General features: G+C 50.2%; 2 protein-coding genes and 1 pseudogene across 5 annotated transcripts; 2 read left to right on the forward strand and 1 right to left on the reverse strand.

The window, feature by feature from the left end:
- Nucleotides 1-3,039: 3,039 nt before the first annotated feature.
- On the reverse strand, nt 3,040-6,167 carry LOC103261328 (annotated as a pseudogene).
- Nucleotides 6,168-8,307: 2,140 nt separating this feature from the next.
- On the forward strand, nt 8,308-14,380 carry GTF2H4 (general transcription factor IIH subunit 4). Of its 2 annotated transcripts, none has more exons than XM_008058960.2 (14): nt 8,308-8,545; nt 9,147-9,289; nt 9,598-9,702; nt 10,054-10,185; nt 10,462-10,558; nt 10,655-10,743; nt 10,941-11,052; nt 11,213-11,281; nt 11,461-11,544; nt 11,780-11,912; nt 12,119-12,249; nt 12,923-12,970; nt 13,122-13,200; nt 14,071-14,380. In XM_008058960.2, the coding sequence occupies exons 2-14, from the start codon at nt 9,150-9,152 to the stop codon at nt 14,241-14,243; spliced, it is 1,392 nt and encodes a 463-aa protein (XP_008057151.1). In that variant the 5' UTR covers nt 8,308-8,545; nt 9,147-9,149; the 3' UTR covers nt 14,244-14,380. The 2 variants fall into 2 exon arrangements, with proteins under 2 accessions (XP_008057151.1, XP_021568517.1); XM_021712842.1 differs by having other exon boundaries at nt 8,339-8,518.
- A 110-nt stretch (nt 14,381-14,490) lies between these two features.
- On the forward strand, nt 14,491-26,608 carry VARS2 (valyl-tRNA synthetase 2, mitochondrial). Of its 3 annotated transcripts, none has more exons than XM_008058962.2 (30): nt 14,491-14,631; nt 15,153-15,380; nt 15,512-15,593; nt 15,706-15,806; nt 16,073-16,194; nt 16,308-16,374; nt 16,466-16,563; nt 17,182-17,263; nt 17,433-17,552; nt 18,027-18,138; nt 18,847-18,935; nt 19,643-19,733; nt 19,971-20,098; nt 20,201-20,304; nt 20,536-20,617; nt 20,936-21,012; nt 21,097-21,172; nt 21,488-21,593; nt 21,884-21,954; nt 22,083-22,208; nt 22,430-22,534; nt 22,662-22,730; nt 22,849-22,927; nt 23,054-23,181; nt 23,312-23,464; nt 24,514-24,720; nt 25,436-25,547; nt 25,696-25,871; nt 26,016-26,144; nt 26,251-26,608. In XM_008058962.2, the coding sequence occupies exons 2-30, from the start codon at nt 15,180-15,182 to the stop codon at nt 26,350-26,352; spliced, it is 3,195 nt and encodes a 1,064-aa protein (XP_008057153.1). In that variant the 5' UTR covers nt 14,491-14,631; nt 15,153-15,179; the 3' UTR covers nt 26,353-26,608. The 3 variants fall into 3 exon arrangements, with proteins under 3 accessions (XP_008057153.1, XP_008057155.1, XP_021568514.1); XM_021712839.1 differs by having other exon boundaries at nt 14,628-14,754; XM_008058964.2 differs by lacking the exon at nt 15,153-15,380.
- Nucleotides 26,609-27,984: the final 1,376 nt, after the last annotated feature.

The following is a 27,984-nucleotide window of genomic DNA, read 5'->3' on the forward strand; positions in this document are numbered from 1 at the left end:
CGGCGGCGCCGGGGACGGGTCCGGAGGGTCGCCATTGCGGGGTCGTCGGCCCCGGCCGGGCTCGCTCCGGGGACCCCTGGGAGCTGCCGTGGCGGAGGGCGTGGGCTCTGACGTCAGGTCGCCTGAGTTCGAATCCCGAGCCCTCGGCTTTGCGGTGCGACGCGAGCCAGCCTTCCGCCTCTCTGTTTCCATCGGTAATCGTCGTTAGGATGAGAATCAGCCGGGCTCGGGGCTCAGCCTGTCGTCCCGCGCCTTGGGAGGCTGAGGTGAGTGGGTGGCCCGAGCCCGTGGGTTCGAGACCCGCCTGGGCAACTTGGCGAGCCCTCCTCTCTACAGTCAATCAAAAATCAGCCGGGCGTGGTAGCGCGCGCCTGTAGTTCCAGCTACCTGGAAGGCTGAGGCGGAAGGATCGCCGGAGCCCGGCAGGTCGAGGCTGCCGTGGCCGGGAGCGGCCGCTGCACTCCAGTCTGGGCGACAGAGTGAGACTCCAACTCAAAAAAAAGAAAAAAAAAAATCTGAGATCTGCTCTTACTGAAGTAGATCAATGATGAAAATAGCCAAATCTGAGCATCAGAAGACTTTCCAGCCTACCTGATGCATGATCTCCACAGTTCTGAGAAGCAAAACTATAAAACAAGGACACATATGTCTGTGGGGGGGTGTTTGTGTGTTTATAATATAGATGGGATAATTTAGGACATGCTAATGAATGATACTGTATGTGTGTGTATTTGCATATGTATATGTATGAAAGACTAATTCTGAGCAATGATGAAAAGTTTTACTACTGACCTCTTTGTAACTATGAATTTTTCTACACTTGACCTGAGCTCAGAATTGAAAGAAAAAAAAAAATATATACATATATCTAATAACAAGATCTAGCAACAGGTGCAATAACTACTCATATTTTTTTTTTTTTTGAGTTGGAGTCTCACTCTGTCGCCCAGACTGGAGTACAGTGGCCGCTCCCGGCCACCACAGCCTCGACCTGCTGGGCTCCGGCAATCCTTCCGCCTCAGCCTTCCAAGTAGCTGGAACTATAGGCATGCGCTACCACACCCGGCTAATTTTTTGATTTATTGTAGAGATGAGGTCTCGCCAAGTTGCCCAGGTGGGTCTCGAACCCGCAGACTCAGGCCATCCACTCACCTCAGCCTCCCAAAGCATGGGATTACAGGCTGAGCCACTGAACCTGGCTTACTCATATTTTCCAAATAGTAATGAGCATAAATGACATTCTGAAATTTTTACATCAATCATAGTGGGATATAAAAATAACCGTGTTATCTATTAGTGACAAGTCACAGGTCCTGCTAATACTATTGGAGATTTTGTCTATATTCACAAATGAAGAAAATGCTAAATTTCAGTTAGTGATTAGTAAAAATAAAAATGTAACTTCCTTTTCTTGCCCCAATTCTAGGACATCCCTCTGCCTCCCACAGGGGTCCAGGAATCCCAGAAGGAGAATTCCTGGATTAGACTGATGGAATGTGCAAATGACCCAATGGGTGTGGGCTGTTGAGGTAGAAGCCAGAACCAAGAGCCTAAACTCTCTTGAAAGGATGCATAACTATCAAGAGAGCATTGAACCAAGAGTTCAAATTAGGTTGGAGAGAAAAAAATTCATTGCAAGTATCGGACAAGGCAGACCCATCTTGATGGCAGACCATGTGAAATAAAGACCCTGTGGTTTTAGTTAACGATAATCACAAAATGAGCCAATTGGATTGGATAATGGAAATAACAATAAAGATAATTTAATCTGAGATTTAATTAACAGGCCCTTGGGGCCCAGGTCACAGATTTAATAGTCCTGTTAAAACCTACACAGGTCAAACGCTGCACCATAATTTAGGTTGGGCACTGATAGGTTAGCATTTAGAGGCCGGAACCCAGGATAATGAGTAATGGAAGCCACGATAATGAACTCGATAACTCCCAAATCTCTGATCACAGAATTATCTTTTAAGCCTTAGATCCATATGAGAGGTCAGTCTCAGCATGTCCAAACCTGCTCCTCCTCCACAGCCTCCTGACTTAGCGAGTGGCAGCATCATCCACTTAGCTGCACCAGGTGTCATTCTCAACATCCCTTTTCCTTCACCTCACTGCCCAAGTCCACCTGGCACAAAGCTGTTGTTTTTGCCTCCCAGATCTTGCCAGAACTTGTCACAGCTCTCTGTCTCCATCGCCCTCCTGGTACACGCTGCCTCCATCTTGCCTGGATCACTACAGTGATCTCCTAGCTGGTCACTGGATCTGCCCCTCTTTGGGTTGCGTTCAGCCCTGCAACCACAGTGATCTTTTTTTTTTTGAGTTGGAGCCTCACTCTGTCGCCCAGACTGGAGTGCAGTGGCCGCTCCCGGCCACCGCAGTCTCGCCTGCTGGGCTCCGGCGATCCTTCCACCTCAGCCTTCCAAGTGGCCGGAATTACAGGTGCGCGCTACCACGCCCGGCTAATTTTTTGATTTATTGTAGAGATGAGGTCTCGCCTCCCCAGGCGGGTCTCGAACCCGCGGGCTCAGGCAATCCACTCACCTCAGCCTCCCAAAGGCGCGGGATTACAGGCTGAGCCACCGAGCCCATTTCAAACTACTTTTTATTTGCAACTACATGATTTCACTCAAACTACTTTTTATTTGCAACTACATGATTTCACTCGATTCTTCTAAACAACGTCATAAAATATATTTCTTTGTGTATAAATAACTTACATACGCGCCATAAAGTAAATGCTCAAAGATGCTAGAATAGATCATTCACTCCTACAGTGTTCTTGTATCCAACAGAGTTGATGCACAACATATACTCAAGTCCAATATTAAAAACTCAGGCAATTGACTAACTTTAATAAATCTTCCCAAACGATATCAATATATCTAAAGTGCATATAGACACATTTTAAGAAAGATTATTCTTAATAACCTCTATAAAAATAAGTTTGATGGTCTGAACTGTTAGTATGAACTTTTAATGTGTAGTGAGGTTTATTCTACCTTTCTCTCAACATGACACAAACAGAATCAAAAGGAACTAGTGAGCTGCTAACATGTGAGGATTAATCCAGTGATTCTGGTCACAGTGCATTTCAGGAGGAGGTACCCATGTCACTGGAATTGGGCAATATGGTTTATTTTTCCTTTCCTGATTTGGATAACCAAATGGAACAGGAGGAGGGTAGTGATTCTGATGGCCATTCCCTTGGTACATTCCTCGCTTTTTTTCTGGGCAAAGGGTGCCAGAAAATTTGGCACACAGGACTTGGGGTTTCAGTCACTGAATTAGGTTTCACTTCCACGTCCTTATTTGTTTCTTCATCCCAAGAAGAGGATCCTGAATGATAATCAGAGGTAACCTTATCAAGAGGTCTGGTAACTTTCTTGGCGATCTCATCCTTGTTCTCATCCTCATTTTAAAAGCTGGCAACAATGAATGTGGTGTTTTTTCCCTCCATCCCTCACCTCACATGGATCCGCCCAGAGAGTAAGTTCCTTTGGCAAGCCCAGGTCGCTGTACAAGATGCAGCTGTTCTCGCAGGCTTTCAGGACGTCAGGACCAACTCTCGGGAATTCACTGACAGAATACATCTGTAGGCCCGTCCTCTGATGGCTTTTCCAGATACCAGTGATTTTTATATTTTTCTTTAAGTATCAGAGTCAATTTCTCAGCAAACCTCTCAACTGCCTCTCTTTTCAACCTACGTGTTTTCAAGCTAGACTTGTGGAAAAGAAAACAAGAGCAGCAATTTCGTTCTTCACTTTCTTCCCGCCGCCGCCCCGGGGCCGTGGAGGCGCCGGCCGCGACCGTGTCCGGGCCGGAGACCGAGCGCTCCGCCTCAGCGGGCCCGCGCGCGGCTACTGCGAGCGCGGCGAGCCCCGTCCGGCGCGTGCGGCTCCCGGGTCGTCGGGCCACCGAGAGCGCGCTGAGGAGACTGGCTGGCGGGTGGGCGGGCGCGCACGAGCGAGCGCGGTCCCTCACTGCTCTTAAAGAACAAAATCTTCTTGGCCAAGGTTGGCCCCCACGTGCCTCTCCAATATCCTCCTCCATCCTCTTTCCTCTTCTATGTGCCACTGGCCTTCTTTCAGTTTCCCCCAGTGGGCCACAGTCCCTCCTGCCACCTGGTCATTGGAGTATGCTGTTCCCCCACCCGGAACAACGTTCCCTGCGGTTTCTGCCTTACTAACTCCTGCTTGCTCTTCAGTGGTCTTCCCTTACTTCCCTGACCAGGTCAACCTCCCAATGCAATTTTACATGTATCTGTGCATTGTTATTGTTTGTTTGTTTTGTTTTGTTTTGAGTGGGAGTCTCACTCTGTTGCCCAGGCTGCAGTGCAGTGGCACACTCACAGCTACTGCAGCCTTGACCTGCTGAGCTCAGACCATCCTTTTGCCTCAGCCTTCCAAGTAGCTGGAACTACAGACGTGCATCACCACGCCTGGCTAATTTTTTGATTTATTATAGAGACAGGGTCTTGCCATGTTGCCCAGGCAGATCTCAAACTTCTGGGCTCCGGCAATACTCTTGCCTCTGCCTCCCAAAGTGCTAGGATTACAGGTGTGAACCACCATGCCTGGCTGTGCATGTTTTTAATACCTGGCTCTTCTACTAGACTGTGAGTTGCCCAAGGGCAAATTTCTGGAACACAGGGTTCAATAAATATCAGTTGAATAAAACAACTGTATCAAATATCTGAAGTGCAAACATTAGAGATTATGTAGAGTTAGACAATTAGGATTAATAAGTACAAGTTATAGAAAAACAATGATAATATTTTACTGAGCACTCACTATATGCCGGATGTTGTACTTACTACATATTATGTCTTACTTAATACAACAATATGTGAAGTAGTTAAAATTATTGCCATTTCTCAGAGAAGAAAACTCTATTAGGTTAAGCATCTTACCCAAGGTGGCACAGTCAGTATACCTCTAAGCCGAAGGAAGCGGGCCTGCAGTCTCGGAGCTCTGTTCCTTCTTAGGATGCTGCCTAAGAAGAAAAGGTTGTGAGCCTGTCACAGTAATTTTCAGCCATGGGCTGGACAACCCTGTGCTTGTAAGGGTTGTGAAAAGGAGCTCTTTCCACAATTTTAGCCTGGGTCCCTTCCTTAGGCCCAGCTGGTTCATCAGGCTGACTTTCTTTCTTATAAGCCCATTCTAGGAATGTGGCCTGTGCTCATTCCCACCAGGAGACATCCTTCCCTCATCCACTGCCTCCCTTAGGGCAAGTTCTCCAAGAGAACTCTGCAGTGAGGGAAATAGGTTCATATTTGCACTGTCCAATCAGTAGTCACTCGAGTACTTGAAACAGGGCTACTATAACCGAGGAACTGAATTTTCAATCTTATTTTAGTTAATTTAAATTTGAGTAGCCACAGGTGTCTAGCAACTACCATACTGTACAGTGCAGCCTCAGAGCATAGGAAATTGTGACATGGTCTGCCCAGCTCCCTTTGTCTGCTTTCTTCAAAATGAAGCAAATACCTTCTTTAAGTTTTACAAATGCATAAAACCTTCTTACAAAAATGGCATTGGACTGTGCATGCCATTTTGTAATTTGCTCTTCTCCCCCTAATGTTGAGTGGTAGATAGTTCCAGACCAGAGTGCATACAATGACTTCCTCTCTAAGGTTGTCCGGTAGTCTACATTGTTACAATGATTCACATTTTTATCTACCCACCCCCAATGATGGACATGTGAGCTGTTTCCATTGTTTTCAGAATACAACAACAAATACATTTCAGTAAACATCTCTGCATGTAGGAGGGAAGATCCCTAAAAAACCTGGAATTTATTTATTTAAAAAATTGTGTATTATTTATTTATTTATTTGAATCAGAGTCTCACTCTGTCACCCAGGCTGCAGTGCAGTGGCATGCTCACGGCCACCGCAGTTTTGACCTAATGGGCTCAAGTAATACTTCTGCCTCGGCCTTCCAAGTAGCTGGAACTACAGGTGTGCACCACCACACCCAGTTAATTTTTGATTTATTGTAGAGACTAAGTCTAACCATATTGCTCAGACTGGTCTTGAACCCTGAGCTCAGGCAATCTTGCCCCAGCCTCCCAAAGTTCTGGGATTACAGGTATGAGCCACCGTGCCTGGCAATGTATTTATTCTTACATGTTTAAAACTCAGTCACCTTCAAAGTACTCTCCATTTGATGCAATATACCTATTGAAACACTTTTCACTTTTGAGTCCATCAGTTTTGATGCCTTTTAGTGCTTCTGCCATTTTTTGTTTCACCTCTTCTACATCGACAGAGTGTTTTCCTTTGAGGACTTTTTTTTTTTTTTTTGAGTTGGAGTCTCACTTGGTCGCCCAGACTGGAGTGCAGTGGCCGCTCCCGGCCACCGCAGCCTTGCCTGCTGGGCGCCGGTGATCCTTCCGCCTCAACCTTCCGAGTAGCCAGAATTACAGGCAAGCGCTACCACGCCCAGCTGATTTTTAAAAAATTTATTGTAGAGATGAGGTCTCACTGTCCAGGCGGGTCCCGAACCCACGGGTTCAGGCAATCCACTCACCTCAGCCTCCCAAAGGCACAGGATTACAGGCTGAGCCACCGAGCCTGGCTGCTTTGAGGACTTTTTTATCTGGGGAAACAAAAAAAGTCACTTGGGGCGAGATCAGGTGAATAGGAGGGTGAGGCATGAAAGTCATGTCATTTTTGGTCAAAAACTGCTGAACACTCAGCGTGGGTGTGAGCAGGTGTGTTGTCATGGTAGAAGAACTAGTCACCAGTTTGCCACAGACAAATTAACTGAAGCTGAACACAGCCTCTTACGTTAGCTGGTACACTGATGCAGATGCCTAGAGGAGGAAGCCTGTACTAAAAGAGGCCTGCTCCCGCTCAAAAAAAAAAAGGTAATTTGGGGTTTTTTTTTTGGATACCCCTTGTATATCTTTATACTCAAGTGGGAGAATTTCAGTGATACATTCCTAAAGGTGGAGTTGCTAGGTAAAAGGGTAGTCACATGAGAATTGACTGCCAAATTGACCTTACCACTGTCAACCTTCAACAAAAGTGTATGAAGACGCTCCTACGCCCCAGTCAACATTGAGGTTGTCAGTTGTCAAACCTTAAATTCTTTTTTGCCAATCTTTTATTGTTTCTTTAAATTTCTGATATTTTGCTTCTTTAACTTACTTTTCCTTAATTTCTAGTGAAGTTGACAGTTTTTTCCATCTCTTTGTATTTCTTTTGTTCATTGCCTGTTATCTCTTTGGCCAATCTTTCTATTATGTTTCTTTTTCTTATTACTTTGCAAGAGATTTTTGTATTATATCTGTTTTCGCAAGCATTTCTTTCCAGATTGTAAATTGTCTTTCAACCTTAAAGTTTTCCCTAAAGAAGCTTTGTCAGTTTTTGTCCTTCTTTGAGGCTGTAAACATGTATTGCTAAAGAAACAGGGAACAACAGAACAAGCGTGGGTGAGCTACAAAGCATAACAGTTTTGCACAATCCTTACCATTATAGCCCTTGGTTTCTTACAAACAGTGCTCAAATTCCTGCCTGGGTACTTTCTAACTTCTCTGTTGCCCTGCCTAGAGTGCAGTGTGCGGTCACAGCTCACCCCAGCTTCCAACTACTGGCCTCAAGCGATCCTCCTTGGCCTCCCGAATTGCTGGGATTGCAGGCAGTGCCACTGAGTCGGCTGTAGGCAAATGTCTTAATCAAGTCAGGCTTTGATCTTCTGGTCTATAAGGTGGGAATAACAACATATATATTATATAAAATGTGGGGAAACGCATAGTTCTGGCTTTGGCTGAAGATCTCTTCTACCTTTCTCTGCAGTAGACGGAGCAAACGATTGGTATCTTTTAAAAAACTGTATTTATCAGGGTCTTCTAACTAAACAGGGACTGAAAGCCTGGTGAAGGCTGAAATTCAGATTTGTGGAGTAGTTATGTGCCAAGAAAGGCAAAGTGGAGCGTTTCAATATCTATCTCACAAAAACGTTCTGGAGTGTGCAAGGAATCCGGTTTTGCAGTCTCAGCCTAAGCGCCTCACGACCAAGCCACCTGAGCCAGGGAGTTCTCCAGGTACTTCTACTCTCAGCGTCCTGCCTCTAGCACTGGCCGGTTAGACACACCGTTAGCAGCGTGGACGGGCTTCGTTCAGTGCTGCGGAACCAACCTGCCCGACTTCTGGTGTCACCGGCTCCTTCAATTAAAAGGCAGCTTTTCGCCCCTCGGCCTCCTCGCAGTGCCTTTCGGGATTTGTAGTCTGACGCGCTTCAGCCTGCTCCAGGATGGCAAAGACGAGACTCCAATTCCCACTATGCCTCGCGGCGGGCGAGTGCATTGCCTATTCTCATCCCTCTCGTCGCTTTCCCACTTTCCCTTCCCTCCCTTCTCTTCTGAATTCCCCGTTCTGGAATCTTGTCTGTAAAATCCTTCGTCGCTTTCCCCATCTTTTTCCCCCCCGCATTTTTCACTGTCCTTCCCCCTATCTCCGGGAGCCAATGCGAGACACTGGTTTCAATTAAACAACGGCTCGAGACTCGGGGTGCGCGAGGAGGATCGACACAGAGTGGTGAGGGGACACAAGAGGGCGGGGGTGGCGGAGTGCGACAGAGTTGGGTGAGAAGCGAGGAGTTGGGGGAAAGTAGAGTAGAAGTTAGGAGATTGGACGGTGCGGGTCAGGATGAATGGGGGTGAAGGAGACTTTTTGGAGGAAGGGGAAAGAAGTCGATTTAGATTTGAGAGAGGAGACGTTATCGCCGTGCCTGGAACTGGAAGATGGGAAGGACTGACAGATTTGGAGCTTATGGACTGATCTGATCAGGAGGGGTGGAAGAGAGCGAAGACTGGGCTCAAATAATTTTGTCACTGCTTAGCTAAAGATGAGACAAGTCATTGAAATTCAAAATGATTTTGCGACGATTAATAATTTTGTCACTTGGAGATCGAGAGAAGACTGGAGTTGAGCACAGAACTGGGGTGAGGAGTCAGGAAAGGGAGGAGGGGGCTGGCCAGATTTGGGAGAAACCAGAGGTGATAAGTGACTTGGAAAGGAAACCACAGAAAAGATGGAGTTATTATGGGAGCAGGTGGACCTAAATGAGAGTGAGAAAGGTCAGGGGTGACACTGGCATGGATCATGGGTGTGTTAATCCAACGTTTGCATCTCTCAGGTGATGGAGAGCACCCCCTCAAGGGGTGGACTGAACCGAGTACACCTACAATGCAGGAATCTGCAGGAATTCTTAGGGGGGCTGAGCCCTGGGGTATTGGACCGATTGTATGGGCATCCTGCCACTTGTCTGGCTGTCTTCAGGTGAGGAATCCCTTTCATGGCAGGGACCATGAAGGGGAAATGTAATGGGACCTGCAGACTAGCATAAGTTAACATGGGTAAAACCATAGCAGCTTGGGAGGGGGCAGTAAAAGGGGCTGGGGATGGGGTGGGGTAGGCTTGGAGATTACTCCCAACTGTGGCAGGCCAAAACAGACTGAGTTTATGGGGACAGTAAGGCTGGTAAAGATATGATGGAGTGAGATGAGATGTTTGTGAGGCAGCTGAGGGCAGAGAAGCAGATATAAGGCAGCTTCTGATATTAAAATTTGATCTCTTTCTCCCTACAGGGAACTCCCATCCTTGGCTAAGAACTGGGTGATGCGGATGCTCTTTTTGGAGCAGCCTTTGCCGCAAGCTGCTGTTGCCCTGTGGGTAAAGAAGGAATTCAGCAAGTGAGTTTCTACTACATTCTCAGCCAGACACAAATTTCTCAACAACTAGTTCTCCCAAACTGCTATTTGGAACATTTCCAGGAAACATTAATAGGTGTACCTCAAAATTTGCAATTAAATAAGTTTGGGAAACTCTGCATACTGTATTTTCCCTCTTAGAGAGTTGTGATGTTTATAACAAGGCTCTGATAGGTAGTACAGTAAAACTATTTGTCCTAAGGAAGTGCTGATTTCTCTCTTTGGAACAGTGATCCAGGGAGCATCAGTTCAGAAAAGGCAGAAATGGAGGCTTCATGAGCCTCCTCCTTTTTGTCTCCCGACACACCATTTACCTCTCTGCTTCTGTTTCAGGGCTCAAGAGGAAAGTACAGGGCTGCTGAGTGGCCTCCGTATCTGGCACACCCAGCTGCTCCCAGGCGGGCTCCAGGGCCTCATCCTCAACCCTATCTTCCGCCAAAACCTCCGCATTGCCCTTCTGGGTGGGTATGTTACTTCCATCTCTTACTAAGCTAGGCCGGGGAACTGGTGATTAAACTGGTAATTAAACTGCTGGAGGAGGAGTTCCTGAGGGGCCTTCTCATAACCTTGTGGGCTCCACCTTGGGGAGCTCCTTTATAAGTAAGTTGGACCAGATGTGGGTGGCTGCATGGTGTAGGAAATGTCCCCCACTCATGGCTGTGGGGATAAGGGTGGAAAGAGGGCAGAAGGGCAGCAAAGAATACAGACAGGGCTCCTTACTCTTACCTATCCTGGCTGCAGGGGGAAGGCCTGGTCTGATGACACAAGTCAGCTGGGACCAGACAAGCACGCCCGTGATGTTCCCTCACTTGACAAATATGCTGAGGAGCGATGGGAGGTGAGCACTTGGGACTCTCTGTGCGTGCCTCTGCTTGTGGTCCTACTTCCCATGGCCCCCAGAGGCATGGTCTCCCTGTTCTTTTCTGTTCCTCAGGTGGTTTTGCACTTCATGGTGGGCTCCCCCAGTGCAGCTGTCAGCCAGGACTTGGCTCAACTCCTCAGCCAGGCTGGGCTCATGAAGAGGTGAGGAAGCCAGTGGTCCCATAGCTCTCTGCTGTGCCACCTCCTTGGATCCCTGCTAAATGGTATCTGGGGCAAGTCAAGATGGGAGGGGTAGGCTAAGTAGAGAACAGACACCGATACCAAGAAAAAACATGGAGGACAAGTGGGAATAGTAGCCTCTCTCTGCATGTCTCCATCGTCCTTCTCTATGTCTCTAGTACTGAGCCTGGAGAGCCACCTTGCATTACCTCAGCTGGCTTCCAGTTCCTGTTGCTGGACACACCGGCCCAGCTCTGGTACTTCATGTTGCAGTATCTGCAGACGGCCCAGGTGAGGAGGCTGGGGCCACTTACCAGCAGGCTCTGCTCCTCTCAGTCCTCACTGAGAGACTACTGCTTGCAGACTCTGTCCCCTCATTTTCTCCTCTCTGTTCCTCTTCTCCCATTTTCCCTTCCATCTCTCATCTTTGTCTCTGCCCCTTTCTCCCTAGAGCCGGGGCATGGACCTAGTGGAGATTCTCTCCTTCCTCTTCCAGCTCAGCTTTTCTACTCTGGGCAAGGTAAGCAGGAACTGGAGAGTGAGGGCATAGGAAGGGAAAGCAGTTTGTGGGCAGTAGAGTGAGAAGATAAGAATAAACGCAGAATGAGCAGAGATGGGAAAGAGGGATTGAGTGTATAGGATTGAGAAAGCGGGGATGGAATGTGTTTTGGACTCCAGCTGGTCACCTCTCTTCCCCAGGATTACTCTGTGGAAGGTATGAGTGATTCTCTGTTGAACTTCTTGCAACATCTGCGTGAGTTTGGGCTTGTTTTCCAGAGGAAGGTATGAGCACCTAGATATGCATCTTCTAGGGTAGTGTGTTGACTTGACCTTTAAAAAGTAGTGGGGTCTCAGGGCATCAGCAGGAAGCAGTTGGCAGGACTGAATACTTGGATCCCTCAGGGGAGTCAGGGATGAGGTTCTGTGTCCTGGGAGGGATCTGATGTCTCAGGCAGGAAGATTTAGGGCAGTGACCCCTGAGAAAGGACATCTGCCTTTCCCTTCTATCCTTTTCCAGAGGAAATCTCGGCGTTACTACCCCACACGCCTGGCCATCAATCTCTCATCAGGCGTCTCTGGTGCTGGGGGCACTGTGCATCAGCCAGGCTTCATTGTTGTGGAAACCAATTACCGACTGTATGCCTATACAGGTGAGTTCAGACAGAGGGCCCCTGGGAGAGAAGGGTAGGGATGGGTTAGGAGGGGAAGGAAACAGGAGGGAATGCCGATTTATGTTCATGTTTACCTGGCAGTTTGCAGAGCTTGCTGACATTTCTCATCACACTTGAAGGATGGGCTTGAGGGAGTCTGGCTATGGGGGTAGTATCCTTATCTTCTCTTCCTATCCCCGGGTCAGAGTCCGAGCTGCAGATCGCCCTCATTGCCCTCTTCTCTGAGATGCTCTATCGCTTCCCCAACATGGTGGTGGCGCAGGTGACCCGGGAGAGTGTGCAGCAGGCCATCGCCAGTGGCATCACAGCCCAGCAGGTATCCTCGCTTGGGGGAAGTAGGGGAGGAAGACGGCTGTACTTGGGCTGTGGGGTACAGGGTGGTCACATTACGGAAGGCTAGCTCCGGGTCTGTTATAATAGGTCATGGCGGATTGTTTGTGTGTAAGCACCAGGTGCATGAGGAGAATCCAAGGCTTTGGGTGTGGAAATAGGCAGACCCTGAGGGGAAAACATGGAGGGAGGGAGGTATAGCTATGGATTTGTTTTGTGTCTGGGCACCACCATTTCCTTTCCTCTGGAAAAGGATAGAAGGGAATTGGGCCTAGTTGCTTCACCTCTGTGAACCTCAACTTCCTCATGACAGTTCTCACCTCACAGGGTGGTTGGGAGAATTCAGTGGAAGAATAAGTGTAAAGCATTTAGCTCAGAGCCTGCTATGCAATAAGTGCTGAAAAAATAGTAGCTGCTGCTATTTTAAAGAAAGAAAAAGAAAACAAGACTGGAAAGGGTGAATGTGCCAGAATAAGAATAGCAGACATGGCCAATGGGAGCAACAACTTGGGATAACAGCTAAACAGAAATGGGTCGAATTGATGACAGGGGTTATGAGTTTTCAGAGTAAGTTGATATACCAGTGACATTAGGTGACAACGTGGTTGACTTTCCTGACCACTTGCTCAAACCCTCATGCCATTCTTGTGTTTTCCTAGATAATCCATTTCCTAAGGACACGGGCCCACCCAGTGATGCTCAAACAGGTACAAAGATGTCAGAGGCATACAGATCCTGGGCCCTGGTGATGAAATGACAGAAAAGAAAAAGGGGTATCCACATCTGGGAAACGAGTGTAGGGCTGGGTTGTCTGGGATGGTATTCCTGAGTTCCTGCAGCCAACCCTTGTCTCTGCAGACTCCTGTGCTGCCTCCTACCATCACAGACCAGATTCGGCTGTGGGAGCTGGAAAGGGACAGACTCCGATTCACTGAAGGTAAGTGGCTTCTAGTGGTGGAGTCTTGGTCATTGACCGAAGGAAGGGCAGACAATTCAGTCTTTACTAGCTGAGAAAGCTTTCTATGCATTTTTTGTTTACTGCATGGACTGGGAGAGAAACGATGGCAAGACATTTGTTATTTTGGGGGTGAGTCTGTAGTAAATAAATTGTCCCAAATCAGTTCAATTTGTATTTAACTAGGAGAGGGACTAATTCACAATTATTTTCTGGTTTTGATGAACATTAATGGATTTTCTTACTGTATTATATTGCCTTTCTGAATATGGCTGGGCCACACTGGTATTAAGATGAACCCAGGCAGACAAGCATAGAGATTTAGATTTTATTGGGATAACAGCTGAACAGGAATGGGTCAATTTGGTGACAGGGGCTATGAATTTTCAGAGTAAGTTGATGTTACAGTGACATTTTTTTGAGTTGGAGTCTCACTCCAGTTGTCCAGGCTGCAGTGCAGTGGCACAATCACGGCCACCCCAGCGTCGACCTGCTGGGCTCTGGTGATCCTTCCGCCTCAGCCTTCCAAGTAGTAGGAACTACAAGAGCACGCCACCATACCCGGCTAATTTTTTTTTCTTTTTATTGTAGAGATGAGGTCTCGCCAAATTGCCCGGGCTGGTCTCGAACCCGTGGGCTCAGGCAATCCACTCGCCTTGGCCTCCCAAAGTGCTGGGATTACAGGCTGAATCACCGAGCCCGGCCTATTTTTAAATTTTTAAAAATTTTAGTTTCAGGGGGTATTTAAAATTGAGGGCAAGCCACGCAGGGGCTGGGAGGATTCCCAGGCCGGTGGCTCGGAGCCTCATATTCTGCCATTTCTCTCCACCCCTCCCGTCCTGCTGACCCCAGGCGTCCTATATAACCAGTTCCTGTCACAAGTGGACTTCGAGCTGCTCCTGGCCCGTGCGCGGGAGCTGGGCGTGCTCATCTTCGAGAACTCCGCCAAGCGGCTCATGGTGGTGACCCCGGCCGGGCACAGCGACGTCAAGCGCTTCTGGAAGCGGCAGAAGCACAGTTCCTGAGACTGCGGGGCTCGGACGCGGGCGGGCCGGCGGGGCGGGCCGACCCAGCCGCATGGCGGGCGCGGCTTCAGAACTCAGGTGTTTTTTATTTACGCGGCGGGACTTTTCTTGTCTAATAAAGTTGTGATAGTGAGCTATGCGGCCCCAGGTGCCTCCCTGCGGGATTTCCTCTCTCGGCGGCGGACTCCCTCCTCTTCCCGTTGACGGCCGTTATTGGCTCGGGAGCGGAGGAGGTGGGGCCGAGGCGAGCTGCTGCGCTTGCGCCGGGCGGGCCCCGCCCCCACTGCGTTGCGTGGACTGCGGGGCGGGCCACGTTCCAGGGTCGGCTTTCTAGTTCCCCCAGCCCTTGCCGCCGCGGGGCGCCATGGGATAGCGGCAGGGCAGCCGGGTGAGCGCGCGCCGGGGCGGCCTCCGGGAAGCAGGAGGAGCTGCTGGCCCTGGGCCCACGCGGTGGGATGGGCGGGAAGATCGGGCCGCGCGGGGCTGTGACTCTGGGGCGGCCCCTGGGCAGGCGGAGATCTCAGTGACCCTGGCAGGACTCCTTGATGGCTCTTAGGCGCGCTGATGCCCATCATCTCCCTGAACCTGAGTCCTCGCCCCTCTGTGTCAGCGGTCGCCACCAAATCGTAGATGCATATGTTGAGGGCAAAAGACTAGGCCCTGCTCCAGAAGTGCCCCGGTCTCCGTGACTCCAGAGTGCTTATACTTTGCCACCTAGAAATCTAGTCCTCAAGGAGGAAGGGTTGTGTGGGGGAGGATAGATACTTGGAATGACAGACCAGTACTAGTGGCTGCAGGAAATAAGGGGTAAGGGGGCAGTAGCAGGAAGCAGTTATACAGACCTTAGGGGGAGTGACCCTTCCCTACCTTCCACATGCTCCTAATGTGCTCTCTGTCTATCTGAAACAGATCTCGGCCCTTTCCCAAACGTGCCTGATGCCTCATTTGCCTCTGGCCTCTTTTCGACCATCACTTTGGGTGCTGAGGCCCTCACCAGGCCTCCTCAGATCCCATCCCCTTTCTACACAGTCAGAGCCCCATGGATCTCCCATCTCTCAGAGGAACCGTGAAGCCAAACAGAAGCGCCTGCGAGAAAAACAGGCGGCGCTGGAGGCTGGGCTTGCCAGGAAGAGCAAGGTTAGGGGGTCAGACAGGTTGTCCTTGGGTCTCAGATTTGGGAGGGGGCTGGAGGAGACTTGGACTGGGATCCACATGGCTGAGATATACTAGGAGTTGCATCCTACCACCCTTCTACTCCCTCCTCCTAGTCACCTGCAGAATCCAGGAAGACCTGGAGTCCTAAGGAGGTAGTATTGTATGAAATTCCTACAGAACCTGGTGAAAAGAAAGGTAACTGTAGAACTAGGCCTTTTCTCTCACATTTTTATTGCCCATTTGGTCTGCTGAAATGCAGCCTGGAATCAAGTTCAGTAGTTAGTGGAGCTGTCCTCTGCCTCCGCAGATGTCTCTGGACCCCTGCCTCCTGCATACAGCCCCCGGTATGTTGAGGCTGCCTGGTACCCGTGGTGGGTGCGAGAGGGCTTCTTCAAGCCAGAATATCAGGTTAGTACCTGGCAGGGAGGGGTACTAAGTGGTCTCCAGGACAGAGTGACTCTGGAGCACAACTGGTGCCTCAGAGTTGAACTCACACTGAAGACCACATCTTCTTTCTGGCCCTGGTGTCTCCAAAGGTTTCTCTTGTCAGATCCCCTCCCCTCCACTTTTCTGTTACCTGCAGGATAGTTCTTCCCTGAAGTTTTGGGGACACCAGAGGGTGCTGTCTTCCCAGGTAACACGCAGTCCTCTCTTGCCCTTTGACTTCCTTCTAGGCCCAGCTGCCCCAGGCCACAGGGGAGACCTTTTCCATGTGTATCCCACCTCCTAATGTTACTGGCTCTCTGCACATTGGTCATGCACTCACGGTAGCCATACAGGATGCCCTTGTGCGCTGGTGAGAGGGGAATAGAGGCTGCTTGATTTCTTGGAGGGGAAGTAGAAAGTGTGGCAATGAGTGAGGATAAATGTGTAAGCCCAGGGGCTTACATGAGGGCATTTCTGTTGCAGGCACCGGATGCGTGGGGATCAAGTGTTGTGGGTCCCGGGCTCCGATCATGCAGGAATAGCTACACAAGTATGTCTTTTATTACATTTTTCATTTCTTGGGTGAAAGCAATTTCTTTCCCAAAAGCAATTCTGTTCACTTTCCCCTAATCCAACTGCAGGCTGTGGTGGAGAAACAATTATGGAAGGAGCGGGGAGTCAGGAGGCATGAGCTGAGCCGGAAGGACTTCCTTAGGGAGGTGTGGCAGTGGAAGGAAGTGTGAGTACAGTGGGCAGGCTGGAGGGTCCCAGGTGGCAGGTTTGGGTCCTTGGTTCCCACCACTTTCTCTCTTAATTTGTAATCCTCACCTCTTCCTAGTGCAGCCCTGCCTGCCTCAGAGGTGTAAACTCTGGAGCCCCGTAGTGTTTGGTGGGGTTTCTAAGCTTCTTTGTGTGCATGTGTTATGTATACATTAAAACATATACATTTGTGTGTATACGTGCATATTATATATCTTTTTCTTGCTACTTGCCCCATTTTCCCTTGCCTCGATTTTGTCACTCTCCCACTCGCCTACACCTACTTTTCAATTCCCATGAAATTACCCTCATCCTTCCAGGTCTGTTATCACATGCCATCTTTTCTGTGACGCTTACTTGCATTTCCCAGAATTTTGCCACCCCTCCTCTGTTCCTTAGAATTTTATTCCTCTTTTAATGTCATAGAAAGCTCCATACTGGGTCTGTGGGTCTGTAGGTCCGTTGCCATTAGCTTCTGGAGGCTAGATAAATGCTATACTCACTTCATTTTCCTCCAGCATTGATGGGGGCATCGGTGGGCCTGGTTCATGGGAGGGGTTCAGGACTTGTTTGCTTATGAGGATATCTCTGGGCACAGGAAAGGTGGAGAGATCTATGAGCAGCTGCGAGCTCTGGGTGCCTCACTGGACTGGGATCGAGAGTGTTTTACCATGGATGCTGTGAGTGTTCTGTGCCTTGGTCCCTGTGGGTGCTGGGGGGCATTTAGAGATCTATGCAAGGCAGGGGGTTGTTGGGTGAGTTGAGAAGGGAGGTAAGAATGCCTGGGTCCCTGAGTGGGGTCATGGGCTGAGAAGCAGCTGTTAGATTTGGACACTCAGGTCATTCTAGGGCTCCTCAATGGCTGTCACTGAAGCTTTCGTGCGACTCTACAAGGCGGGGTTGTTGTACCGGAATCGTCAGCTTGTCAACTGGTCATGTGCTTTAAGATCAGCCATCTCGGACATTGAGGTGAGGCAGAGAAAGAGAAGCAGGTTTGCAAGAGCTCCAGGACAGGGTAGTTGAGTGGTTAAGAGCTCAGACTCTGGAGCCAGACTGCCTGGATTCAAATCTGAGCCCTGCTTCTGACAGCTGTGTGTGGCTTTTGGCAGGCTATTTAGCCTCTCTAAGCCTCAGCTTCCTCAATCTGTAAGTTAGAGATGATGGAGTGCCTACATCATGGGGTGTTGAAAAGATGAGATGAGAATTCATGTAGGTGCTCAACACAATACCTGGGCATGGCTTAAGTGCTCAGTGAATGCTTATTAAAACTGTGACTGCACAAACATTGGGTGAGGGGAGAGGGAGGTGGTTTCCAAATCCTCTGAAGGCCTTTAACTGGGTTGTTGGGAGGCTGGGCAAATGATGAATGGTGGGGGGAGGTAAGTTTAGGTGTGAACCTTGCAGAAAGGCTACTCTCTGACCTAGCTTCCTTGGCACTTTCAGGTAGAGAGCCGGCCCCTGCCTGGCCGCACAGAACTTCGACTGCCTGGCTGCCCCACCCCTGTGTCTTTTGGCCTCATGGTTTCTGTTGCTTTCCCCGTGGATGGAGAGCCTGGTGAGCGTAGTCCTCTGCAGGGTCAACTGCTTATCTCTGCTTCCCCTGTCTTCTCAAACCCATGTTGAGCTGTTAAGAACCCCTCAGCTTGTCTCCCTTGTGAACATTGGTGATATTTGCATCGTTGTAGGCACTTAGCTTGGGTGTTCTGGGGCATGTAAGAAAGGTAGATGTGGTCACTGCCTTTTGGGAGCCTAGTGTAGTTCTGTGGGAGTCTGCTGCCCAGAAAGGAGATAAGAGGTGAGTTCTGATGTGTGGTTTGTAAAGTAAGTTCTATAGAGTTCAGAGAAGAGGTTAGATAGATGAGCTGGAATAGTCAGGAAGCTTCTCATAGGAGAGGCTTCTTGTGGGAGGGGCTGGGCCCTGAAGAATTACAGCATTTGTGATGAGGACGCTGAGATTCCCCAGCGTGCTCTGGGCACTAGCAAGATTCCAGTTGCTTTTATTAATACTGACCCTGTCTCTCCCATGCAAGTTATCAAGGAATTCCTTGGAACTAGGCACCCTCTCAGGCCTCTGGTCATCAGCTTATGGGAAACACAAAGCTCCTACAAACCCTGCCCCTGATTTTCTCAAGTTACTCTGGGAGCCTGTTCCATCTTGACTTTTCCTGCCCCTGCCCCTTTCCACTTCTGCTGGTGTTAGCTATGTCAGCAGTGATGGGTAAGCATAATGACCAGCTTTAAGTGCTTGAATGTTTGTCTTCAGATGCAGAGGTTGTGGTAGGAACCACGAGGCCAGAGACGCTGCCTGGAGATGTGGCTGTGGCTGTTCATCCTGATGATCCCCGATACACAGTAATACACAGCACTCCTGAACACCGGCCCTCCCACCCCCATGGCCTTTTCTTCCCTTGTTGTTTTGTTTTGTTTTTGTTGTTTTGGTTTTTTTGAGTCAGGGTCTCACTTTGTCACCCTGGCTGGAGTGCAGTGACAAAATCACAGCTCATTGTAGCCTCTAACTCCTGGTTTCAGGTGGTCTTCCCACCTTGGCCTCCCAGAGTGCTGGGATTACAGGCATGAGCCGTTGTACCCAGCCTTTCTTCCCTTCCTTTTTAGTTGGTAGCTCTTTTTTTTTTTTGCTCCTCTTTCCTTTTCCTGAGACTTCTCTCAGCTCAGCTCTGCAATGGCTCTGATTCTGCTCTCTGCTCCTTCCTTTTTTTTTTTATGTTACACTTTTCCTCTAGCTCAGGGTTTGACAAACTGTGGCCCATAGACCAACTCCAGTTTACTACCTGTTTTGTATACTCATTTGCTTCTGTATTATCTATGGCTGCAGTTATATATGTTATCTAACTGCTGCAGTGGCTGAGTGGAGTGTAATTGTGCAGAGACTGAATTTGCTTCTGGACCAAAAGCCTAAAATATTTACACTCTGACCCCTTAAGAGAACGTTTGCTGACCTTGCTCTTCTCATTTCCACCCTCTTATTCTTGGGCTTCTCACACCCATTCCAGACCTTTCTACCTCCCACACATGCCTGTCCTTGATCTATCTCTTTTCAGCATCTACATGGGCGGTGGCTTCATCACCCCTTGACAGGGAAGCTTCTCCCTCTCATCACAGACCCTGCTGTTCAGCCACATGTGGGCACAGGTGAGTGGAGGTTGGAGAGGGAGAGAAAGCTGTGACCCTAGGGGAGAAGGGAGGGAACCAGGAAGAGGAGGAAAGTGGAAGAGGGAGATCCTCATATTGGGTGGTCTGAATGGGTGGAGGGAAGGAAAGGAAGGCCTAGACAAAGAAGAGGGTGGTAGGGAGGCACAGATGATAAGGATACTTCTGGAAAAGCAAAGCCAAGATAAGTTCAGTGCTTACCGCAGTTGTGCTCCCCAGGGGCAGTGAAGGTGACGCCAGCTCATAGTCCTGCCGATGCTGAGATTGGGGCCCGACACGGCTTGAGCCCCCTGAATGTTATTGCAGAGGATGGGACCATGACTTCCTTCTGTGGGGACTGGCTGCAGGTGGTAGCTGCCTGTTTTACCCCATTCTTTGGGTCCACCCTCTCCCACTTTCTTATTTCTCTAGAGGCCTTTTAATCTTTACTGTTGTCATTTCTTCTCCAGGGTCTTAACCGGTTCATAGCCCGGGAAAAGATAATGTCTGCACTGAGGGAACGGGGCCTGTTCCGGGGCCTCCAAAACCAACCCATGGTCCTGCCCATCTGCAGGTAACCTCATTTTAACTCCTTTACTAAGGGCCACCCCTGAGAGGGAATGAATGAAGCTTAAGAGTGACAGCTGGATGAACTCTGCATCCCTCTTTAGTATATAAGCTCTGTGTCAGTTTTATTCCTTGCTGTATCCTTGGTACTGAGGGCCTGACATGCAGTAGCGTCCTGTGTCCCTGGGAGAAATCATAGGACCTGAGGAACAGCGGACTCTCCCTGTGTTCCTTGTAGTCGTTCCGGGGACGTGGTAGAATACCTGCTGAAGAGCCAGTGGTTTGTCCGCTGCCGGGAAATGGGGCACCGAGCTGCCCAGGTGAGGCTGCAACATGAGATAGGACTGGGGCCAGGAGCAGGGGGACCTGCCTGAGAATTGAACTGAAGAAACAGGAGCCTGGAGGACCTCTCCTGACCCCCCTCACTTTTCCAGCTGTGGTCATTGGAAGGATGTGTGGGATGGAGGCGGGGTGGCCCAAAGAGGGCTGCCTCATACCCTCACTCAAGCCCAGAGTCTTCTCAGGAGGCTTGGGAGGTCCTTTGGGTTTTAAAATGCTCTCAGAGGCCACTTATTCGATCCCTGGAAGTGTGGACAAGCAGAAAGCAAGGTATCGTCTAAAGACTCTGTTCCCTCCAGGCTGTAGAGTCAGGGGCTCTGGAGCTCAGTCCGTTCTTTCACCAGAAGAGCTGGCAGCACTGGTTTTCCCACATCGGGTAAGGCAATAGGGAGTGCTAATGGAGGTGGGGAGGGGGACCCACTGTCTATATGCTGAGACATCACTGATGTCCTCTCGGCAGGGACTGGTGTGTCTCCCGGCAGTTGTGGTGGGGCCATCAGATTCCAGCCTACCTGGTCGTGGAGGAGCACGTGCAGGTGGGTAGGAAGCTCTGGGAGGGCTGGGCATGGTGGAGAGCCTAGCCTAGGACTCCAGAGCTGGGCTCAGCTCCTGCCCATTAATGTGCTTCTTGCTCTTAGTCATGTAAGCTGCATGATCAAGGCTCCCTGATCTCAGTAATGTGCTTCTTACTCTTAGTTATGTAACCTGTATGGTCAAGGCTCCCTTTCTTCATCTCCCTCCCGGAGTGGGCAGGCCACCCTAAGACCACACAAGAGGACATGAAAACTAAATGACATTTACACCTGTCACTGTTCTTCCTCACTCTTCCCCACCCCTTACTTATTTTGCAGGGGGACAGGGAGGACTGTTGGGTAGTTGGACGATCAGAGGCTGAGGCCAGAGAGGTAGCGGCAAAGCTGACGGGGAGGCCAGGGGTGAAACTAACCCTGGAGAGGGGTGAGTATACCTGAGCTGCAGAGGGGGTGGGCCAGGTGTCTGGGCCTTTGAGGGAAGCAGATACAGAGGTGGAGAAGGTAGGGTTGAGAAAGCTGAGAATGGAGCCAAAGGTGACACCTCTGGTCTCGGGGTAGGAGTACTCCTAGAAGGGTGGGCAGTAGAGCTGTGAGCTGTGAGGTCCTAGAAACTGAGGTTCTGGTCTCTGGGGGTAGGGGTGGCAGCAGAACTGTGAGCTGTGGGGTCCTAGAAGCTGAGGTTCCAATTATCCCTATTCCTTTTCTGTTTCCCAGACCCTGATGTCTTGGACACATGGTTCTCTTCAGCCCTGTTCCCCTTTTCTGCCTTGGGCTGGCCTCAACAGGTGAGGCAGGTTGAAAGAGTGAGAGTGAAGGTGGGGATGACGAAGAAAGGGGACAGCTGGGCCCCCAGAAGCTGGAAAAGAGCCAGGAGCCCAGGGCTTGAGCCTCTTACTATTCCTCTCCCTTCTAGACCCCAGATCTTGCCCGTTACTACCCCCTGTCTCTTTTGGAAACTGGCAGCGACCTCCTGTTATTCTGGGTGGGCCGCATGGTCATGTTGGGGACCCAGCTCACGGGGCAACTTCCCTTCAGCAAGGTAACAGCCCTTCAGTGCCCTCCCCATCTGGACTCCCCAGATTCTCCCAACCTTGTCCTCCCTTCTTCTAACCCCTAACATGGTGCTTTCCGTGTTTCTGGTTCCTTTTCCTGATTCACTAACCACCCTATTCTCTAAAGTACAGAGGCCAGAGGTCCCAAGGGACCCTCCAGGGAGAGGCTCTTGAAGCCTTCCACTGCTGACCCCCTCCATTCTCCCAGGTGCTTCTTCATTCCATGGTTCGGGACAGGCAGGGCCGGAAGATGAGCAAGTCTCTGGGCAATGTGCTGGACCCACGGGACATCATCAGTGGGGTGGAACTGCAGGTGAGGATGCAGAACCGGCTTGAGGGAGAGAGGAAGGGAGGCTGAGGAGAGGTGTGAGGTCAGCAGGTGTGACCCTTGTAGATGCAGGGCCTTTAACCCTGGGCCAGTGAATTACCCCTATCCCCAGGTGCTCCAGGAGAAGCTGAGGAGTGGGAACTTGGACCCCACAGAGCTGGCCATTGCAGCTGCAGCACAGGTTAGTTGCTGCTGTCTGCCTCCTCCCAGCTCTAGGTTGTGACCTCTGGTTTCCTCTGTGGTCCAGGCTCCAGCCTCGATCTCATAGGCGTCTGCCACCCTTGTTTTTTTGGTTGCAGAAAAAGGACTTTCCTCATGGGATCCCCGAGTGTGGGACAGATGCCCTGAGATTTGCACTCTGCTCCCATGGAGTCCATGGTAAGCCTGGGTGAGAGGCCTTGGGGTGAGCAGAGGGCAGTGGGCACCTGTGTAGGGAGCGGGCAGGATTAGGACTTCTGGTGCTGCAGCTGCCCTGCGCAGACTCCCTGGATTCTTTCCCTCCAGGGGGCGACGTGTGCCTGTCTGTTTCTGAGGTCCAGAGCTGCCGCCATTTCTGCAACAAGATCTGGAATGCCCTGCGCTTTATCCTCAAAGTCCTAGGGGAGAAATTTGTACCACAGCCTGTAGAGGAGGTAGAGAAAGAGAGGCACTTTGGAGAGGGGGTGGTCAGTTGTTTGAGGGCCAAAGGTGGCATCTGGAGGCAAAGGAGTCTGGGGTGGGGGCGTCAAGTCATCCCAGTCCTGAAGCCTCTTCTGCCTGCAGCTGTCTCCCTCCTCCTCCATGGATGCCTGGATCCTGAGTCGCCTTGCCCTGACCGCCCAAGAGTGTGAGCGGGGCTTCCTCACCTGTGAGCTCTCGCTCGTCACCCATACACTGTACCACTTCTGGCTCCACAACCTCTGTGATGTCTACCTGGTGAGCAAGGCTGGGTTGAGGGTTGACATTCCCACTTCTGCAGCCCCATTTCTAATTCCCCTGGAAATCAGGATCCATGGCAGAGAACTCTGAAGTTAATAAGTTCCCCACTGTTTCCTCAGTTAGGATAGGAACAGAAAGGAAGGGAAAGGAAAGGAAAGGAAGCCCGGGCAACATAGTGAGACCCCCATCTCTACAAAAAATAAAATATAAAAAAATTAGCTGGGCGTGGTGGGGCACACTTGTAGTTTCAGCTGCTCAGGAAGCTGAGGTGGGAGGATTGCTTGAGCCCAGGAGTTGGAGGCTGTAGTGAACTGTGATTGTACCATGGCACTCTAGCCTGGGTGACAGAACAAGATCCTATATAAAATAAATAAAAAAGGTTAGGAGAGAGGAAAGTTTCAGTTCCCCTCTTCCCTAGGACTGGTTTCTGCAGTGCACCCCAGGCACTATTGCCTGGCTGTTATATGGGGAGAAAGGAGGAAGAGAGGAAACTTCTAGAAAACAGTCTGACAAGTCAAGATCGGAAGGCAGAGTTCTTCTAGTTGCTGAGTGTGGCCCGTGGGCAAACTGGGCGCTGAGAGAAGGCTGGGAGGGAGCACACAGTGACCTTTAGACCAGAGTTCTCTTGCTGGGTTCTACATCCAAAGCACTGGAGGGCTTGTTGACCACAGATTGCCTGGCCACCCCCAGAGTGGCTCCCTCAGCAGGTTGGGGTGGGTGCCATGAATATTCATTTCTTGTCCCAGGTAATGCTGATATTGCTGACTTTGACCACTGTCCTAGCTCAGCCTTATTAAAAACTTCATCCCCTTTTGATAAGCAAAAAACTCAATGATTTTTGTTCTAAACTACACATGTCTCCCTGGAAATGTTATCCTCACCCCCTAAGGGAAGCACTGCCCTGAATTTCCCCTTTTCATGTGCTCCAGAGTGTGTTTTGGGACAGCCAGTGGCGCCAGGACCCACGGCACCCACAGGTAGGGCAGCAGCTGTGTGGAGGAATGCTGTGGTCCTGCCTGTCCTGTGATTATTTACTTCCTCCCCAGGAGGCTGTGAAGCCCAGACTGTGGCACTCATCACATCCCCCAGAGCCCCCTCAGGTCCTATACTCCTGCGCTGATCTTGGCCTCCGCCTCCTGGCCCCGCTGATGCCCTTCCTGGCTGAAGAGCTCTGGCAGAGGCTGCCTTCCAGGCCTGGCTGCCACCTTGCCCCCAGCATCTCGGTTGCCCCGTACCCCAGTGGCTGTAGCTTGGTGAGTATCAGGTGCATGGCACCTTGGAGTAGGACTGCTGGTAAAGGGTGGGGGTTCTGAAAGGGTTTGCAGCCGTGGGATCATTTACAGTGCTGGTTTGTACTTTCTCATAGAGCCTTGGGAGTATGGATTGTTCCTGCAGGGTTGCTAAGATAACTCTAGGGTCTTGGGGGATAGTATTTGCATAGTGGTCAAGAACAAGCTCCTTTGCTAGACTGACAGTTACTAGCTGTGTGACTGTGCCTTGGTTTCCCCATCTTTAGTCTGGGGACAGTAATAATACATGTCGTGGTTGTGATAAGGGTTAGATGAGTTAGTAACAAGGTGCTCCAAACATCTCAGTGCAACTTTAATAACTTTAGAAGGACAGATGCTACAAATACACCCAAAAACTTATTTTAAAATTTAACTTTTTAAATTTCTTTTATACTTATTTGGTTTTGAGAATTTTAAATAGTATTAAATTTATTTTTGGTTGTTTGCCAGCTTCAGTCAGAACAACTAAACGGACATCAAACACTGATCATCTAAAACCTCTGAGATGACTCCTTGCTCTTTGCCATGTTCCTTTTGGGGGTGGATTTTGTGTGTGTGGTTTTGAGGACAGATCTTATTGCCTTAAGGAGATGGGTGGATGGATTGAGGACAGAGCCAGGAGGGTTGGTACTGAGTCTCCCAGAAGTACTTCTGCCAACTGTGGTCCCCCCATCACCAGGAACACTGGCGCCAGCCTGAACTGGAGCGGCACTTCTCCCGGGTCCAGGAAGCCGTGCAGGCACTGAGGGGTCTCCGAGCCATGTACCAGCTCACCAAAGCCCGGCCTCGAGGTGAGGTGGGTCCTGGGTTTCTGGATCCCTGCAGGAAGAAGGGGCTGGTGGGGGGGGAAAGGGAGTGCATACCCTAGTCAGAAGGTGTGGGTTGGGAAGGAGGTAGTAGCTGAGGCCTTGACCCTGACAGTTTCCTTCTCCTCCCCAGTGCTGCTGCAGAGCTCAGAGCCTGGTGAGCAGGGCCTCTTCGAGTCCTTCCTGGAGCCCCTGGGCACCCTGAGCCATTGTGGGGCTGTGAGCCTCTTACCCCCAGGCACAGCAGCTCCTTCTGGCTGGGCCCAGGCTCAACTCAGTGACACAGTTCAGGTCTACATGGAGCTACAGGTGACCAGAGGGGATGGGAGGGGGAAGGAAGGGATCAGGAAGGATGTTGGAAGGAAAGGAAGGACTGGGCTCTATAAAGGCAGGAAAAGGGCCTCAGAATGGAAAGGATGGAGGCCTTGAGCCTTCCTCCCCATTCTTCCCCAGGGTCTGGTGGACCCCCAGACCCATCTACCTCTGCTAGCCGCCCGAAGACACAAGTTACAGAAGCAGCTTGATGGCCTCATAGCCAGAACTCCATCAGAAGGGGAGGCAGAGACTCAGAGGCAGCAAAGGGTAAGACTTGGGAGAGTCCCCCCAGGAGGCCTGACTCTTGAAGGAATGTGGGCTGGGAGGCATGAGCCTCATACCTGGATCCTCACCTCCTTCTCTTCTTGTCCAGCTTTCTTCTCTTCAACTAGAATTGTCGAGACTGGACAAGGCAGCCTCTCACCTCCGACAACTGATGGATGAGTCTCCAACCTCAGGGAGCCCTGAGCTCTAACTCACCATCCCTGTCAGTTTTCTTCCCTCCCAGACCTGTCTCTGAGGACAGACAGATTTTTCAGCTGGTAGGGTGTGATAGGACCTCAGAGACTACATGGTCCACCACCTTCATTTTGTAAACGAGAAAACAGACTGGCTTGGTCACAGTTAGTGTGGTGTCCTCGAGGTGCTCACGTTACTGCCTGGCCTCCCTCTTGGGCAGGCCCTGGAAGTTTGGGAATGAGCAGATTCAGATAAACTTTAAAAATTCCAAACATGTCTGCCTGTGGTCCTTTTACCCCCTCCCCCCTAATGGTGCCTTTCTTGCCTCTCAGTTGTTCTTTGAGAGCTTGGTCTGGGAAAAGAAGGGCTTCCTCACTGGAGGGAAAGGAACTTTCCAGGGATAGGGCATGGGCTCGGTGGCCCCGGTTCCACCTGCTTTCTAGACTTACTGACATTGCCCCAGCTTCTGCAAGCCCTTCCTCCTCCGCTTCTCACCAAATGGAAGCTTCTCGGCTCCTTGGCCCTAACTTCAGAGGTGCTGAGAGAAGCAGGGACCTCCTCCAGGCCTGATGGTCTGTAGGGTGTGCTGGGGATGGTGTACTCTGGACCTGTGCACCTGAGACACGAGTGCCAGAGACACACTGCCAGCCCCTGACTGACTTACAGAAGCTTGGACAACCACTTTACCAGCACAATCACCATCTCATCTCTGTGCAGTTCAGGGGCCTGGCTCTTCCACACCCATAGTGCATTCTGTCCAGCAGCTCTGAGTAGCTGGGTATGGTGAGCCTGTCCTGGGCTGGGTCTTCTATGGTGTTGGATGTGTGATACCATTTAATCCTACTAAGAAGGTCATGGGATGGCTGTTAGCTCAATTTTTAAGATAAAGATGTGCTCAGAGAAAGAAAGTAATTTATCCAAGATCTCCACTGTGATCTAACCTAATACATTAGGTGCATGTTCTTTCTAGCTACTATAACCAAATTTCAAATATAATGGTGGCTTAGGCAATGTATTTCTTTTGCTGGGCATAAGCAGTGCTGGGCTCTGCAATAATGGGGCCCACACCCTCTTTAATCTTATTTTCCTGCCATTCTGATATGCTTTCCAACTCTTGGTCCAAGATATGTTCCAGCTGTCACCACCATGTCTGCATTCCCACCAGAAGGAAAGAGGCAAGAAGGGGGCGGACAGTTTCTGTTTTTCTTTTCCAGTTCAACAAGTATTTCTTAAGCACCTACTATGTGCTGTGCCCTATTCTGGTCACTTGGATTCATCCGTGAATGAAACAAAGATTTCTGCCCTTGTAGTACGTTCATTCCAGCAGAGGCAGTCAGAAAGAACACATGCAAATAAGGAAACCATGTAGTATGTTTGAAGGTCATGGGTGCAACCTGAGGGGAAAAGGATAGGGCAAGGTATGGGGAGGAGCAGGTTGTAGTTTTAAATGGAGTCAGAGTAGAACTCGGTAAAGGTGAGGTTTAGGCAAAGGTTGCAGGAAGTATAGGAAGAGCATTTGAGACAAAGGGAAGGGCCAGAGCAAAACTAAGATGGGACACACCAGAAGTGCTCAGAGAGTAGCCGGAGGCCAGTGTAGTGGGGCAGAGTGAGAAGGGGAAGTCAGTGAGTGGTGGAGTCAGGGGGATGA

The sequence above is a fragment of the Carlito syrichta genome, unplaced genomic scaffold (assembly GCF_000164805.1).
Source record: "Carlito syrichta isolate Samal-C Ts95f unplaced genomic scaffold, Tarsius_syrichta-2.0.1 Scaffold303666, whole genome shotgun sequence".
Taxonomy (NCBI): domain Eukaryota; kingdom Metazoa; phylum Chordata; class Mammalia; order Primates; family Tarsiidae; genus Carlito; species Carlito syrichta.

What these genes read in the sequence shown, in the direction of transcription:
- GTF2H4 (XM_008058960.2), top strand. Translation starts at nt 9,150, where the DNA reads ATGGAGAGCACCCCCTCAAGGGGTGGACTGAACCGAGTACACCTACAA. An exon ending in CGCATTGCCCTTCTGGGTGG is followed by an intron (nt 10,186 to 10,461) that starts GTATGTTACTTC and finishes TCCTGGCTGCAG; the next exon opens with GGGGAAGGCCTGGTCTGATG. An exon ending in GTGGCATCACAGCCCAGCAG is followed by an intron (nt 12,250 to 12,922) that starts GTATCCTCGCTT and finishes GTGTTTTCCTAG; the next exon opens with ATAATCCATTTCCTAAGGAC.
- VARS2 (XM_008058962.2), top strand. Translation starts at nt 15,180, where the DNA reads ATGCCTCATTTGCCTCTGGCCTCTTTTCGACCATCACTTTGGGTGCTG. An exon ending in ATGCAGGAATAGCTACACAA is followed by an intron (nt 16,375 to 16,465) that starts GTATGTCTTTTA and finishes ATCCAACTGCAG; the next exon opens with GCTGTGGTGGAGAAACAATT. An exon ending in CCCCGTGGATGGAGAGCCTG is followed by an intron (nt 18,139 to 18,846) that starts GTGAGCGTAGTC and finishes GTTTGTCTTCAG; the next exon opens with ATGCAGAGGTTGTGGTAGGA.